Source organism: Planococcus citri, chromosome 1 (assembly GCF_950023065.1).
Source record: "Planococcus citri chromosome 1, ihPlaCitr1.1, whole genome shotgun sequence".
Lineage (NCBI taxonomy): Eukaryota > Metazoa > Arthropoda > Insecta > Hemiptera > Pseudococcidae > Planococcus > Planococcus citri.
Genome location: NC_088677.1, coordinates 63,382,696 through 63,399,349, shown reverse-complemented (window position 1 = coordinate 63,399,349; position 16,654 = coordinate 63,382,696). Strand labels below are relative to the sequence as shown.

The 16,654-nt window shown below is 29.9% G+C and overlaps 3 protein-coding genes across 4 annotated transcripts; all 3 read left to right on the top strand.

The window, feature by feature from the left end:
- The first annotated feature begins 993 nt into the window (after positions 1–993).
- LOC135833264 (uncharacterized) lies at positions 994–6,136 on the top strand. 2 transcript variants are annotated; one of them, XM_065346984.1, is made up of 11 exons: positions 994–1,158; positions 1,328–1,380; positions 1,484–1,522; positions 1,783–1,900; positions 2,011–2,100; positions 2,217–4,728; positions 4,852–4,928; positions 5,038–5,076; positions 5,181–5,301; positions 5,395–5,491; positions 5,716–6,136. In XM_065346984.1, exons 1-6 carry the CDS (start codon positions 1,074–1,076, stop codon positions 2,255–2,257), a joined length of 426 nt encoding a protein of 141 aa, XP_065203056.1. In that variant the 5' UTR covers positions 994–1,073; the 3' UTR covers positions 2,258–4,728; positions 4,852–4,928; positions 5,038–5,076; positions 5,181–5,301; positions 5,395–5,491; positions 5,716–6,136. The 2 variants fall into 2 exon arrangements, with proteins under 2 accessions (XP_065203056.1, XP_065203055.1); XM_065346983.1 differs by lacking the exons at positions 994–1,158; positions 1,328–1,380; positions 1,484–1,522; positions 1,783–1,900; positions 2,011–2,100 and having other exon boundaries at positions 4,530–4,728.
- Positions 6,137–7,048: 912 nt separating this feature from the next.
- On the top strand, positions 7,049–10,265 carry LOC135833261 (uncharacterized). Its single transcript, XM_065346979.1, has 7 exons — positions 7,049–7,361; positions 7,460–7,535; positions 7,734–7,786; positions 7,866–7,901; positions 8,024–8,141; positions 9,855–9,934; positions 10,077–10,265. The coding sequence occupies exons 1-7, from the start codon at positions 7,308–7,310 to the stop codon at positions 10,113–10,115; spliced, it is 456 nt and encodes a 151-aa protein (XP_065203051.1). The 5' UTR covers positions 7,049–7,307; the 3' UTR covers positions 10,116–10,265.
- Positions 10,266–10,911: 646 nt separating this feature from the next.
- Positions 10,912–12,553, top strand: LOC135833262 (uncharacterized). The gene is made up of 6 exons (XM_065346980.1): positions 10,912–11,150; positions 11,236–11,323; positions 11,777–11,829; positions 11,932–11,967; positions 12,135–12,252; positions 12,344–12,553. Exons 1-6 carry the CDS (start codon positions 11,097–11,099, stop codon positions 12,427–12,429), a joined length of 435 nt encoding a protein of 144 aa, XP_065203052.1. The 5' UTR covers positions 10,912–11,096; the 3' UTR covers positions 12,430–12,553.
- The last annotated feature ends 4,101 nt before the right edge of the window (positions 12,554–16,654 follow it).

The following is a 16,654-nucleotide window of genomic DNA, read 5'->3' as shown; positions in this document are numbered from 1 at the left end:
TTCAACCTGCTTCGAATCATTTTCTTTTTTTTTAGGAGAGCGAGGAGCAAAAAAAGCTAGAGAGTAGGTACTTATATTAAATCTAATATTTCTACCTTATTTGGTAACATTTTATTTTTCCCAACTTTGGTTCTCTGATTTAAAAAAAATTCTTTGAATTTAAAAAATAGACTAGAGCTGCTGAAAGTCACTAAAAGCTTAGGTGTTGAAGTTCATTTTTAAATTTTTGACAAATATTCGAAAAATTGAAAAAATTGAAAATGGTCGTCTTGAAAGACCAATTTCAACTCTATATCTCCCCTTCAAAACAAAACAAACCAGTTGTTTGAATACGTAATTACTTCAATTCAAAGAAAACAACCACTTTTGGACCATTCCGGAGCCTCCAGTGAATATTCAGTTTTCTTCAAGAATCTCAAATTACTCTTGACTGGCTCAAAAGCAGTTATGCAGAACCAGCCGAGATTGTTTGTAGCTCTTCCACAGCATTTTGAAGTTACTGGAATAAAATTGTAAACTTGCTGGAGACTTTGGAGTTGTCCGAGAGTGATTGATTTCAAATTGTGTTGTATTTTCATTAGGTACATACATATTTGATGTTAGATATTTTGTCATATCGTAACATAGGTACAACATGTACTTTTCTTATGTATATTTGGCATTTTTTTTCACGAAGAATACGATTACCCCTTCAAAAAATTAGTATAGGCTACTTAAAATACATCCGTGTTCTTTTCACAATCATAATACTTACTCACAGCAGCAACGAAAAATCATATTATAATATTCAGATACAATTCGTTAATGAATTCCACGACCGTGACCTGCAGGTGTTACGAGATTACGAAAGCAATGTCTGTACTTAGATAATTGCTTTCGAATAAACTTATTTTCACATAAATCGAGTAAATTTCATCTCTTTTCTTGGAATTTTCTAAACTGATAAAAGCTACGTTGCAGTGATAATTCACGACTACAAAAGTATAAAAGCTTTACTTGAAAATTGTATCATCTCAAAACATAATTTCCGATTCGATACTTACCTACGTTTTATTAATTGTAATTTATTCAAGATGCTGGCGGTGCATCCAGGGTTCACTTATATTTTAATGTACATAAGTGCTGCATTTTATTGCGGATTTGATTCAGCTGTCAAAGGTAAGTTTGATTTTCCATTTATTAAGTACATATTTTGTCTTATATATTATAAATTCGAGACTTTTAAACCATCGTTATTTAATCTACCTGTGGACTTTTATGCAATTTTTTCAATACTTATCCGCACTTTTTACTTACTTACTTACCTATCGTAATTATCTTTTTATAGAGGAACTGGCCAAACATAATTCTACAATTTCGAATGGCTTTTCAAATTTCGAGGTAAGGTGACAATTTTTTATAGGTATTTTTTTTCTAATTTAATCAAAATAAACACACCAGTTTAATTTAAAACTAATTTATTAAATTAAATGTATTTTTTCAGTGCGATTTTCTACAATGTGTTGGCAAAACAGCGAGATTTGTACGTATGTTATGTAATGTAATGTTATGTTATGTTATGTTATGTTATGTTATACTTGTAGGTACCTTACTTACGTACATTGAGCACATACTTACCTACCTATTATAAAACTTTTTGCAAAAATCTATTTTTTTTTATCGTTTAAATTCCTATAGGTATGCTTACCTATTTATGGAATTATAATATTAATTCAGAACACTTCAGGTGGGCGATAGAGCCTATCTATACTGTAATTTGACAATTTGACTTTTTATGTTTAGTTCGAAAATGATCAAATAATCGAAGATGGATGGTTAGTTGTAGCAGCAGTTTTTAGCGAATTCGATAGTAATGCAATAGAAGCTGTGAAAAAAGAGTTGCGCAGATGTATACCCGAAGGTAAAGATCTAATTTTACTTATGTATACATACTGCATTTTTTTTTTTTTTTTTTTTTTTTTCATTTTGAAGACAGCGTTTATTTAATATTTTCGTTTTTGAATTTTATAGTCAATCAAAAGTTGAACAGTATTCCAAAATGTAGTAAAGTTAATACTGGAGCCAAGTTACTGGAAGCTTGCGTTGATAAGAATACCTTAAGTAAGTTTACGTGTCTATTTTTAGTTCATGAAGGGATTCAAGTCAAGCATTTATTAATCAAATTTGCGTTCGTTGTGTTTACGTACCTATATTTACATTTATTCTTTGTTTTTCAGATTCTCATTATACTCGTAGTAAACTCAGTGGTTTCCAATGAATGAGATTTAGGAATTTTGCTCAACAGCTCCATTAAGTATAGATAAGTACCCAGCAAGATTTAGATGACTTCTCGGAATTGAATGTTCTCAATATTATGTACAATTATTGACGTACCTATAGTTTTTCCTTTTTTTTTTTTTTTTTTTTTTTTTTATTGCATTAGGTAGATATTGTATTTATCATCGAATCCTGTTTCATTTGAACTTTGATCAACTTCTAAAATGAATATTTTTACAATTTATTATACCTACTTAATCGATGAATATGACTTGTACATCACCTATACTTAATAAACTGTCAAATTTCAATTTCATTTTCTATTGACGTGATTCTAGAATATACACCAAGGCTCGAATTAATACACAATTTAAAAAAATTTAAGTATCTCTATTTCTCTCGAAACTTTCCTCCAAATATGAAATATATACACTTATAAAACAAACTCTAGCTAGTGAGGTTAGTGTTCAGGAGAAATGAGTATAGAATATCAGTTGTGTTTGAGTTGTTTTATAAGAAGAAGAAGAAGAAGAAGAAGAAAACGTGTCAATTCGTCATCGTCATTTCTCATCAAAGTCTATTGTCATAAGAAATATTTATAAATGTCTCCATCCGAAGCTTATCTATCTTACAATTAAGGACAAAAACTCTAAGCAACTGACATGAAATAAATGACTCGACGTGACTCCTGATGCGAAAACAAAAATGAAATCATTCTGATTTAGTTAACAATTCAAGTTCAATTTTTTTAGTCGGTTCCAGCAACGTTTTATAAGAATTGCCTACGCACTTTTCAATTAAGATTAGAGTAATTGGTGAAAAATTCATCAAATTAAGTGTGCACTTTTGCTCTAGAGAAAATTGAGACAACTTTAGTAGGTAACTGAATTCACCAGAGAACAATCTTAAACTTGGAGAAAAAATCATTCTCAATTAAATAAAAATGATTACTTCTCAGCTTTAGCTATCGATGAAAGAAGATGTAAAATTACTCTAATCAAAATCACAGGTAAGTAGTACGAAGTTTACTTTCGTGACAATTTAGATTCTCGTACGTGCTACGTAGGCATGATTCATCCAGAGCAGTCTTCCCAGTTTATTAGGCAGGTACCCAATTACGTTTTCAAACACTCAAATTGTTTTTGAACAATCTTATCGTAACCATTTGATTAATGGCAATTAAGTAAAATGCATTTATCTTTATTCGAGGAAAATAAAGAAGTCATCGGTCAGTTTTTCATCATTAATGTTGTTTGAATTGAAAAAAAAAAAATCTTGGAGAAAGCAAAAATGTGTTTTTTTTAGTGAATGAATTTGCCTAATGCACTCGAAACAAATAATTGTTATTTTGAGAAAAAATGTTAAAATTGATTAAATTATAATAGATCCTCTCTCCTTCACTTATCTACTTTGTTTATTGAAATATTATTGAATTAAAGTAGATATTTTTTGATTCTACAATAAAATATATCTACCTACCTATCTACCCAATTTTAATTAGTCTCAATCTTATAAGCACAAAGTCGATTAGAAAATTTTTCCAAGTATCTACCTAAACTAATAAACCAGAATCTGATATTTTTCTTTAATTTGGAAAAAAAACTGAAATCGATGTAATTATAATTACATATGTACCTAACAATTATCACATTTTGTTGAAACAGGCTACTTATCAGAAAACTACCAATTAAAAGTTCCAAATTTTGAGCAATCAAAAAAAAAAAAAAATGAAATTGATCCACACTGAAATGAAATAGGTAGGTATCTAGGTACCTGCAATTTTAATCTTTTGTATTCCCTTCGAGCATTAGTCTAGGTACCTCAAACATTGCGAATCCTTCTTCTGTTTATTTTCCCCAACTTTAAAAAAGCAAATTAAATTGAAATCACAGTGAATAAAAATTGAAGATACCTACCTACTCGTATTTCTACGTATGTATTTAGAATTTAATTCCTGAAAACCAAACTTCGAACGTCATTTCCGAATTTTCACTTTCCACATCTTTCAAAATCATTAATCCTGCTGCTTCTAGGTAGGTACGTACGTACCTATGATGATAGTGAAAATTGCTTGATACGTAAGTAGGTACTAAGTACTTGTTTATTTCATTTTAAAATAATGTTTAATTAAACGAAAACTGATAATAATAATTTACTAAATTGTCCATATGACCGTGACCTGTAATATTTTGAAATGCATGTATTCGTGATATTATTTTTACGTTGATTTAAATTATAATTTACTTTCTTTTTTTCTTCTTTTTGATTTGATAAAGTACTTTAGAGTCTATATAAACTTGAAAGACGTAACTTGAAAGTGCACAGTTGAGAAAAAATTAAATTTCCATCAACTCAGTTCATAAGTTAACAATTTTTGTTTTATAAAAAAATTCATCATGAATGGAGTATTGGCTTATATTTTATTATACATCAGCGCTGCTTTTTATTGCGGATTTAACACAGCTATAAAAAGTGAGTTAATTTACCATTTATTTTTTTGCATTATTGTTTTCCAATATTTCTTTTAGGGTTGTCTCGACGTATTCTCGTATAATTAATACCTAAGTACCTACTTTCTGAATTTTTTATTTTCAGAAGAGGCAGCTCGGCATTTAAACGATACTACTATTCAGGCTCTTTTCCCTCTGGACTCCAATACTTTTGATTTCGACGTAAGATTTTGAATTCATCGATAGTAAAACATCTATCATGTGTAACTATTTAAAAGCAAAATGAGTTTCAATGATTAAAAATTAAAATAAATTATAATGTTTATTCTAGTGCGAAGCTTTGGGATGTTTGACGAAAACTCTCAAATTGGTGAGTTGAAAAAAAATTTTATTATGGGTTTTATTTAGATTCTTAATTACTTGAATTCGCTTAATCATATCTAACGTTTTATTTCAATTTATTGGTAACTATAGTATGACGATGAAGGTTTCGTGATCGAGGATGGATGGATAACCATAACTGAAATTTTTTCCTCGTACGATACTGCGGCATTCGACACAGCGAAAAAAAATTTAGCAAAATGTGTACCTGATGGTAAGATTTTTATCTACAATTCTATATTGCCTTATTTGCTTTGTGTAAATTTCTCGCAGTTTGATAATCAACTCATAAATGATTTGATTTCAGTCAACAGAAAACTTGTTAATTACTCAAAATGCAAAAGATATCGAGCCGGATTCGAGTTGCTGAATACGTGCGCTGATATGAAACTTGCCAAGTTCAAGTAAGTTGATACTCGTATTATGTAATCAGGTATAGTCGAATTATTTTTTTAAAAAGTCAGAGGTCAGAGCTATATTTTTTTATTTTTTTAAAAAATCAATAATTCAAAATTGGAATTTAAAAAAAATTCACCAATACAATCAATCATTAAACGCAATTTGCTCGTGTTCGTTTTTTTCAACGCCGCCGAATAAATTTATAAAAACTTAATTTTTTGTTTACCAGAGTTAATGGCAATTTGTAAATGCCAACTGGCAACGGAACCGTTTGAATCTACCTTTGGGACCCACTATACGATGGATAAGCTGGATAATTTGATGTAACCTGAGCCAAGATCTCAATTTTACTCAATCTACGGTTATGATTTTAATTTAATTTCATGATGTACTTAAGTATAGACTCATAATTATGTACTTGTGTAGTTTTGAAACATTTTGTAGAAGAACTGTTCAATATACTTACATAAAAATATGAAAATAAAATGCAAAAAAATCTAATAAATGATATCAACGTAGGTACCTATGTTGTGTGTTTCTAATACATAGGTAGTAATGAGAATGTGACTTTATTTCTTAAGTAAGTAGTTTGATACTTTTTGTGTCAGTTATGGATGTGTAATGCAAAAATATAAAAATTCAGATACCTATTTTTCTTTGAAAATCTCACCTCAGCTAAATGAAAGGTAGCTTCTTATCGGAGGAATCGAAATATTTTCAGTCATTATTCATTAATGGAGTAAGAGGTTAGAAATTAGAATCATAAAATTAAGGTATTTAGGTACTTATGATTTGATAAATTCTTCAGTTTTTAAATATTTTCAAGTTTTTGGTCTTTGGAAATATCATCCAACTTCCATTTACCTAGTCGTAATCAAAAATGTATTTTTTATGATTTTTTAAAGAAATAAAACGTCAAAGTTTCCTAAATTTGAAATAAACATCCTTCTAAAGATTTCTCTACAGCAATAAAAATTACAAAAACGTGAACGTTCAACTCTTCACAATTAATATTCTGAAACTGAAAGTCCATTTTAGAATCAGTATTGTTAATAAAATTCGTTCTTCTAATTTGAACACAACCGCGAATCATTATAATAATGTCATTTAAAAAAATTTGAATTGTTACACTGATTAAATTACGTACATCTACATACCTACATTAGTAAGTTGCTTATTTGGCATCAATGCCCCAGAAGGATATTAACTCGCGACATTTCGCATAATTTTGAAATCCAATCTCAACGTATTATATTTTGAATTTATTTTGAAATAAAAAAATTACGATTTAATTTAATTTTTATTTTTTTATATTTTTAGTTCAACTTTCACAATAAGTGAAAATGTAAAAAAGGGGTCATTTCTCACAAGTGAACAACTTGAAAAAAATTGACATGAAAGAGAAAGTTTCAAAAACCGTGCATTTTGCACCCAATGAAAAATTTCCTACAAGATCATACATAGGCAATTATAATAACGTTCAAACGTTCATCTCCCTAAAGAGAATATGTAGGTATTTTACTTCGTTCATTTCATTAATTTTTAAATCGACTTTATGACTGGGTGAACGAGAATCACTTTCTTTTACCGACTACTTGTTAATGAAGTAAACAAATTTCACGGTAGTGGGTTATTTTTCTTTGTATTCATCGATAAGAAGTTCATCTCACTTCACCTTGAGACGTGATTAATTACAAACCGAACTGTGTATATCAAAAGAAATCGATACATACTTTGACAATTCAAGTTTTAAGTGCACTTTTGTTACCTAATAATTTTATCGCGTGGTTTAGCTTTTTATTTGCATATCGATTAATAAAAATGAATTATCTGATACTATTTTTAATTTTTGTTGGTGTGATTAGCATGGCAACGGTAATCATATCTAATAATTTACCTTTTTTTAAAAAAATTTTAAATACCTACCTGACTTAATTTTGGTACTTACCGTTTTTTTTTGTTTTTTTTTTTAGGCTGATTTAGAGACAGCGCGAAAAGAAAGGATCGCTGCTGCTGAGAAATGTCAAAAAGAATTAAACGTAAGCAAAGGTAAGTTATCTACTTTTTTTTAAAAATTTTATTCATTCATTTATTTTGTTTTTTTGCATTATTTTACTTACTAACCTCAATTGAAAATTGAAGTCATACACCGTACAATGCAATGTATTCGAAGCAGTTAAATTTTATTATAAAAACTAAATAAATAGGTAGGTAATCAAATACTTTTTTTTTACTTTTTTTTTTTAGATGATTACGAAATAATGTACAGAAAAGAACTGCCAGCAAATGAAGCACAAAGTGTAAGTTATGTTACTACGTATTTGAAAATTTTCAGAAACGTTCACTATCCTGTTGCTAATGTAAATGATTAATTTGCAGTGCTTCTTGGAATGTCTTTGCAATAAACTGGAATTGGTGAGTTTTTTTTTTTTAATCATGATTTCATTAATTTGTGAACTGATGTACCTATCTCAAACCTGAAGTGATTCGTGTAAGACTGATTTAATTGAAATACGTACCTTTGTTTTATTGAATAGTTCAAAAATGGAAAACTGGATTACAGCGGGTTTATAAAATCGATCAAAGTTAGATTTGGAGAAGACCAAAAAGAACTGAATAAAGCGGAGCAATTATTCATATCATGTGAACCAATAGGTAACATACGAGTATTTTCAGTAAAATAGATACGTATTTAGGAACTATGTATAGTACATTCGCAAGCATATAGGCAGAGGCTCAGGTCCCTCCCCCTTCGACGATATATTGGGAGAAAATTTCTTAAATTTGAAGCAAGACGCTTCAAAAATTTACCTACATAGATTTGATTGAGATCAGGAGGAAAGGAGATGAGTTTGTCGGAATTGACCGAAAAAAAGATTCAAATCATATGAAAGAAAGGATGGTAACAAGAATATACCTACTCAACTAACTAGTATAGGTACCTACTACCTACATAAAATCATTTCGAAGAAAAAATACGTCAAAATTAATAAGTCCTATGAAATTCGTTTTTAGATTTTTTTTCAATTTTTGAAAATTTAAAAATTTTTAAAAAGATGTTTTCAAGGGTGATTTTTAAATTTTTTTATGAAATATATATTTTTTTAAATAACGTAGACCAAAGCTGAAGGCCTTCTATGAAGATTATATTATATTTCACATTTTCTTGAATTTACAAATTAATTTAAAAATAACTTTGGAAGTTAAATTGAGGAAATTATTCACAATGGTTCTTTTTACTCAAATTTTTTATTTTTTTAAATTTAAGAACGACATTTAATAAACAGTTTCAAAATCACTCTCATATATATTAAAACAGCTCACAAATTTTTTGAATTTTTTAAATTTTCAATCTTTTAAATTACAGAGTTTCAATTCAGAAGGTTTTCTTAATTGTTAGATCGAAAATTACCCATAATTATATTGTAATTAACAGCCTCTCTGCATGAAAAATAAAATTTGAAGAACCCCTGCACGAGTGCCTTCATAGGCAACCTATTCAACACATTCATTTTTCCTATTCTTTTTACAGGGTGTCTAACACAATTTCTCCGAAGAAATGCAGTACTTTTACAGTACCTTTTGCATTACCTTATTTTTTTTTTATCTAGCTTACACCGACCCCCCCCCCCTCAGAAAAAAAATATTTTTGAACCGGTTGGAATTTGTCGATAAATTTTTTACAAGTATAATTTAACAAGTGTTGCCATCTTTTGAGGTACAAAATGAAAATAATTTTTTTTTTTAATTTTCACCAATTAATTCATTTTTAGGTTTTTAAAAAATTTTAAATTGATGATTCTGAGAAAAAATACAGTACTTTTCAGGCAAAATGCAGTACTTTGCAGTACTTGCAGTACCGAGGATTTCAATGCAGTACTTTTACAGTACTTGCAGTACCTGCAGTACCTGTTAGACACCCTGTTTTAGCACACAAAATACAATGAGATTCTTATCATTTTATGTTCCGCATATTTTAGACGTTGAATGAAGTTCAATTAACGTTAATTTTAAGGTCATTGAACCGGATTATCAAAAGTATCGATTTCAATCGTAATAGCTATAAACTCGTGGCATAAGAATGATTTTTTCAAACATTTCCACATCTTCGCATTCGTAACAAAATACACCTAATCATAGATTTTTTTGTAAATTGGGATTGAAAAACTATAATATTTCGAAAAAGAGACTGAGAAAAGTGTATACTTAATTTTTCGAAAATTCATCACAATTTATTTTTAAAAAGTCCTGAAAATGAAATTTAAACTTGTGAATGTTTTATTTACTCTTCGTTCAATAAGTTAGGTTAGGATAGGTACGACCTATTTACCTGAATTATACTAGGTATTTTATTATTTTTGTTTTCAGTGGCGAGTGCTTCTACTAGTGGCGAAAAATGTGGCGCTGCAAAAGCTATGAGAGGTTGTGTTATAGATTTTTTCCGAGACGTAAGTATAAGGAACTATATAATAATTAATATGTATTGTTTGATTCATATTTGTATAAATCATATCAAATTGAAATTAATTACCTTTACCTACCTACAGAAAACCATCGCCATTAAAAAAAACCTCGCATTTTCTGTTTCAGAAACACGATCATCGTGACCATCCTGGAAATCATTTTTAAAATTTTTGTATTTTAATTTCGCCAATAAACTTGAGTATTAATTTGTTTTTGTAATTCAAAGAATTTTATAAGTTTGAATTCGTTTTGTTTGTTAATATTTAATTAATTATTTTAGCTCTGGTTTCAATAAAAAGTAATCGTTGATCCTCATTATTTTGAGAAACCTTTACAGCTCTCCTGAGCATCCTTTTGGAACAACTTAAATATAAGCCATTTGCTTCTACAACAAAGTTTGAGCCAAATCAAAGAACTGCCATTTTTTCCCACGGATTTTAATACAATTCTCAATTGCCAAATTCGACATATTTTTTTTTTCAAATTAATTTCTTATGAAAGGATATGAATTTCGGAAAGACACCGCAAAAAAATCAATTAATTTTGGGATCCACCTTAAGACTGTGCAAAAAACTTGTCTGCATTTTTTTCAAGAACCTAATCAGCATTTTCAAACTATAAATAGTACCTAGATATCCATTTCACAATTTTTTTATACTGCAAAATTTGTTTATTTTTTTTATAATGTTTGTTATTGTCACGTGATTACGAGAATAATTGAATTAAAATTTCAGGTGCAAATAATGACAATATGATATTGAAATGGACTCACCTTAATTCTTTAAACACCTACAATCAATTTGAAAAAAACTGGCTTTAGTGGTTTTATAATAACAGCCCTGTTGACGAGACATTTAATTAACAGGAAATATTAGCCTATGTCAATCTTCCCACCTCCCTTCAGATTCGTCGTGTCTTAGATAAAAAAAAATTATAATTTGACACGATAGACGATGGCATCAAATTTACAGGTAATTTAACAATAAAAATTTTTCAAAGAATAACGTCGTTTTCATTCATTCGTGGATACTTCCAAGTTGGTCGTAAGGTGTTTCTTTTTTCAAAAAATTAAGAGATTAACATCGAATAAGTAAATGCTTTGTATAATTATTAGTGATTAGTAAAGTGGAACTTTTTGAAATAAGAATGAAGACTTTATTAAGGATTTCGATTTCTGTTTGCTTGATAATAACAGTCACGGTGAGTAGAACTGTTCTGAATTTCAAGCTTTCACAATCAAATCTCATTGAACGATAAAAGTAACTTTTTTGTGAGATTTTTATAGTGTATTTCGGAAGAACACCAAAAACTCAGAGACAGTAGAAAGAAAGCTGTGGAAGAATGTAGAAAAGAAAAACCAGAAGTGAGCGATGGTGAGTATGTTGCTTTGCTTTTATTTCAAGTTTTTTTTTTTTTTTACCAAAAATAGCGCCAATAAGTTCGTTTTTTACATTTTAAATTTTTTTCACTAGAATAAAATTTGTCAGTTTCATCTCAATTCTTATCAAATCTTTAGAAATTAAAAAAAAAATACGACATTTTTTAGTAGTATTATTTTGCTGTAAATTGGATGAAACTTTGTTCCTGAAGTAAAATTAATTCGCTGAACCTTATTTTACCATACGTAATTATATTGCCAATCTGCACCCTTTGATTGCGGGATTTTCGGGGATTTTCGGGGATTTTCGACCTTTCTGCATAAATGTGTGTACAATTCAAATTTAAAAATTCTGTCAGAGGCGTAGATACAAACGCGATAAACTATTTTATTAATATTATGCTGACCGTTTCTTGATAAACTTCAATTTTTTGATTTTATTTTACAGATGATTTTGCCTCAGTATACAGAAAAGAATCGCCAAAAAATGAAATTCAACACGTACGTTTTATTCATATTATTCATTAATATTAAAATAGGTACTGACTGATGTTTCGTATCATGCTTGGGTCAAGTATTAATAAGCACGTATTTTTATTTCAGTGTGTTATAGAATGTGTCTATGAAAAAATGGGAATGGTACGTACCTATCTACTTTATCTTCGTAGAACATTATTAAGTACCTACATTAATTGCGAAAAATTATCAACGACGATGACACCTAATTACAATACGTTATGGTTGTAATATTGAAGCCTATTGTTTTTTATTTATTCATTTTGTTTTTTTACAATATGCATCAACAGGTAAAGAATGGGAAACTCGTTTACGAAGAAATTTCAAAATCATTTCAAGCAATGTTAGGGCATGATCCGGCTATGTTGTCTTTTGTGAGCAATTTCGGCGAAGAGTGCAAAAATGAAGGTAAGCTATATAAGTATTTTGTATTTCAATTCTTTCAGTTTCACGAAAAAATGTTTGAATAATAACTCAATTGTTTTATATTATGTTGTAGTTGAACAAAAATATGGCTCAATTCCAAAATGTGGAGTTTCAGATGCTTTCCATTCGTGTATGGGGAGAAAAAAGAACGGCCAATGAAATGTGAAAATGAGCTATAGGTATTATGGTTGCGTTTTGTCACATTACACGAAACTGAAAAGAAGAAAAAATGAAAATAATTTTTTAAGTAATTTTATAAAATACAATTTTTGTTTTGATTTTACTCTATTATTAAATCTATCTGCCTGTGAACAATCTTAATGAATCGAATTAGCAGCGAAAAATATAAATAGAATTAGGTAATTTGGGGGCCTTTACTGCAGAAACCTTTTCTAACATATAAAATTTCGTAGGTACGCTATTTTGACGAAAATATGGCCAAGATGGATCTAAAAGTGTGAAAAATTATTTTTATCCCCTCAAAACATTATAGACCGTTAAAAATCTCGAAGAAATCTAATTAGGTAGGTAAGTAAGGTGATTGGTGATTGACCTACACATTACTCAGTAATAGCCTTCGAGTAATTTTTGGGCCAAGTATCTACTTTGAAAAATTTTAAACCCAATAAGACCCTCAATTCACAAACAAGTTCAATCGCATAGCAAAAGTGCTCTTACTCTCTCCATAGAAGTAGGTACCTACCTAATAAAAAAATAATTTTTGGGGCCCATTTTTTGAAAAAATTATGGAATATTGCAGTAGGTAGACAACGAATTTGCAACTTTACAAAATATTGTCTTTTCTGAGAGTAAGTACCTATAGATATTCTGTTTTTCATGGCATTTTAAGGACCACTTTTCATACGTGGTGAGGGGGGAGTAACCAAAGAGTATTTTTGGAGTCTTTTTTAATTGCAATCGCAAACAATGATGAAACCTATTTTTTTGATGACATGAATAAAAAATAAGACTCGAAAGAAATTTGTTGTCCTTTTATAGTTTTTTGTAATTCATCCAAGAATTTCGACTCCAAAAAATTCCAAAAAAAAACCTCTTGAAAATTACCTACATCAAAAAGTAGAAAAGTAAATTTCAATTTCTTCCAAAAATTCCTTCAAGGTACAGATTTCTGCGTGGAAAATTGGTATCTAATTTATCGCTATTTCTACTTCTTTCTCTCTGTATTTTCGTCTCGCACATTTTCATGAATGTATGTACCTACTATGTATATACCTACATAAATACCTTCTCATGAATACAATTACCTATTTTATCTGATGATCTCTCTTTCGATCAAAACACGTTTCACCAAGGTCCAAGACAAAAGTTTCGTGCAATACGAGCACAAGAAATTATTTTACGCATCGAGTGAGATGAACAAAAAGTTACCTGTATCCAACATAAAGTTCCATCATTTATTCGGTAGGTATACCTACCTAATTTTAAAATGTTACGGAGAAAAGTTAAACAGACCTATGCATACGTAGAATGCTCTTGTTATCAAAATCAAAACCCAAAACTCAAGTTTAGCTCACCTTGTAGCTTACAATTACATCTACTTATGTGCACAAATCATGTTTGAGATTTAAAAAAAAATTATTTACGTGAGCAAAATACGTAACAATTTGGAGTTGATGTTTTTTTAAACTTCTTATCATTGGATTTTGATCATCCGGAGGTAATGTGACTGCGTAAACTTCTTCATGAAACACGTAAGGTACCTACCTCTACCGACTTTTTCGAACGAATTTATTCATTTACGCAATCAACTTGTCAAATTTTTAAACAAGTCAATCATTTTTTTTCGTGTTGTAAGATTTGTTTGTTCATGTTTTGTTTGTTTCGATAATGCGAAATTAAATTCTTAAATTTCTGAGAAGTTGAAAAATAAGAATACCAATCATAGAAATCTTTAGTTTTTTTTTCTTGATTTTTAATATGCCTGTAAAAATTTTAAATCGAATCGATTTCTTCTTTTTGAGTTACACTTACTTACTTATTCTCGAAATTTTTCACTAATATAAATGCGGTATGATGAAGCTTTAAATTATAAGTAGAAGTAAGATGGGGAGAAATTTCATTCAAATAGAAGCACAACGAAGAAGGCATTTCATTTACCCACAGAGGCTCCATTAGTTCGAAAAAAATCCATCAAAATGTAGATTGCATAATTTTTGTACACGTTTAGATCACGACAGGAAATGCAAGGAAAATAAATTTTAATCAATCCACTTAACGAATTTTTCCACTAGATTCGACTGCAATATTTACCTGGGTGCTTAACAAGTAGTGAAATATTGAAATATACCTAGGCCCACCTTAAATACATATGTACAATCAGTTTAAAAAACTGAGTCCACCAATTTATTTCATAATAACAGTCCGAGTAATGAGACAATTATTCAATGGGAAATATTAGCCTATACTTATCTCCCTACCTGCATTCGTATTTGTATTTGTCGCATTGCTTATAGATGAAAAAAAAAATCTACTCGACACGATAGATGAATCAAATTTATAGGTAGGTACCTGAGTAAGTAATTTTCCAACAAAATAAATTCGAAGAACCGCGTGTTAGCTATGCCAGTATTATTTTTCAGTGAGTAAATGTCTTAAAAATTGAAGATTTGTCGGATACAAACGGCATAGTTAATCACCAATCAGTGATCTTGGTAAGAGTGAAAATTTATTGAGTTGAATAAAAATGAAGACTTTATTATGGATAATGATTTCTGTTTGTTTGGTAATTACAACGACGGTAAGTGCTTGTAATTCTGCAATGCTTTTATCTTTACTACTACGTACGTTATATCGAATATATGGGATAGGTTGATACCTACTTTCATGCGCTTTTTATATAGTGTATTACCGAAGAACACCAAAAACTAAAAAACAGAAGGAAGCAAGCGATAGAAGAATGTAGAGAAGAAAATCCAGAAGTGAGCGATGGTACGTTACCTACTTCTATTAAACTTTTATGTTTTCTTTCTTTTTTTTCTTTTTTCAACTTTTTTCAACTTTTTGAAAAATTAAAAAATTCCAGCGTGATTCTGATAAAGTGCTGATTAAGCAGTTCTTCTACCATTCCAATTCATTCCTAAACAGCTAATTTCGCAAATTTTTCTTTTGAGTTCTATATTTATACTGAATGGGGGAATCATGGTATTTTTTGGGGGCTCAAATATTTGAAAAATTGTCCAAAATGGTTGAAAATGCGATCGGGTGGCCACAAGTGTGGGAATTATCTCTTCTGGTCACAGATCGAATTTCCAGGAGTTCGCGGACACAATTCTGAGTGTACGTACGTATCCAAAAGGGTAATTTCGGGCTTAAAATTTTCAAAAAATTGTCCAATAAAAAATGGCCTGAAAATGCGATTGGGAGGCTACAGTGCTGGTTTAAATAAAAGGGGATTTAGATAATAATCCCCCTACTCACCCCAAGAATCCAGTTTTTTTTGAAAAAAAATTAATGGTAAAAGGTGGTAATTTTTCAAACATTTTTGCGCTCTTGTCTGGTTTTACTGGGACAGATGCCGTCTGCCGAGTACACGCCCATGTTTAGCTTTATTCTTAAGTAAAAAAAAAAACTTGGAAATTCTTCAACATTTTTCGTCTTTCCTTCACTTGAGCACATTAGAGCACATGTCACTTCATTTTTTCATCTTTTTTGAGAAGAAATGACTTTTTCCTTCTTCTTAAGCCTACATTATTGGTAAATTCGTACACAATTTAGGTACCTACATAATTGAAATACTACCTTCCAAACAAATTCTACTCGCTGAAGCTTCTCTTTTTTAAAAAGAGAAATGAGCAAATGGCATATTTATTCAGTTTCTGCCCCTCAAATTGATTTTACCCCCTCCCCGTCCAAAAAAATGGGATGACAAAATTACTTGATTTGGACCCAATTATCCTCCTCCAAAAAAAAATCCTGGCACCGCCACTATGGGAGGCTACAACTTTAGGAATCGTCTGAAACCCAACTTTTGACTAAAAAATACGACTCTAAAAGTTGTAGCAGCCAGATCGCATTTTTCGACCATTTTCGGACAACTTTTTGAATATTTAGGGCCCAAAAATTAAGTACCAACAGCGCCCTAGACGTTTTGACGCTTGATGTATCCTGGGAATTTCTATTTACCGTTTCGGGCACATTTTTTTATTTCTAATTGGTGGAATTGATGAAAAAATAAAATTCTGAGACCTTTGGACCCCTGTGGAACCCACTTTTTTAGTCACTTCTTTCAGAGGTCCAATTATGAAAAAATATCTATGCCAGAATTTTTTATGCAAGTTGAAAACCTTCAAAAATTCAAAAAACACCCTTTCTCATGGTCATGACTCATGATTTTTGCCACCTGAATTGGTCAGTTTTTGCCAAT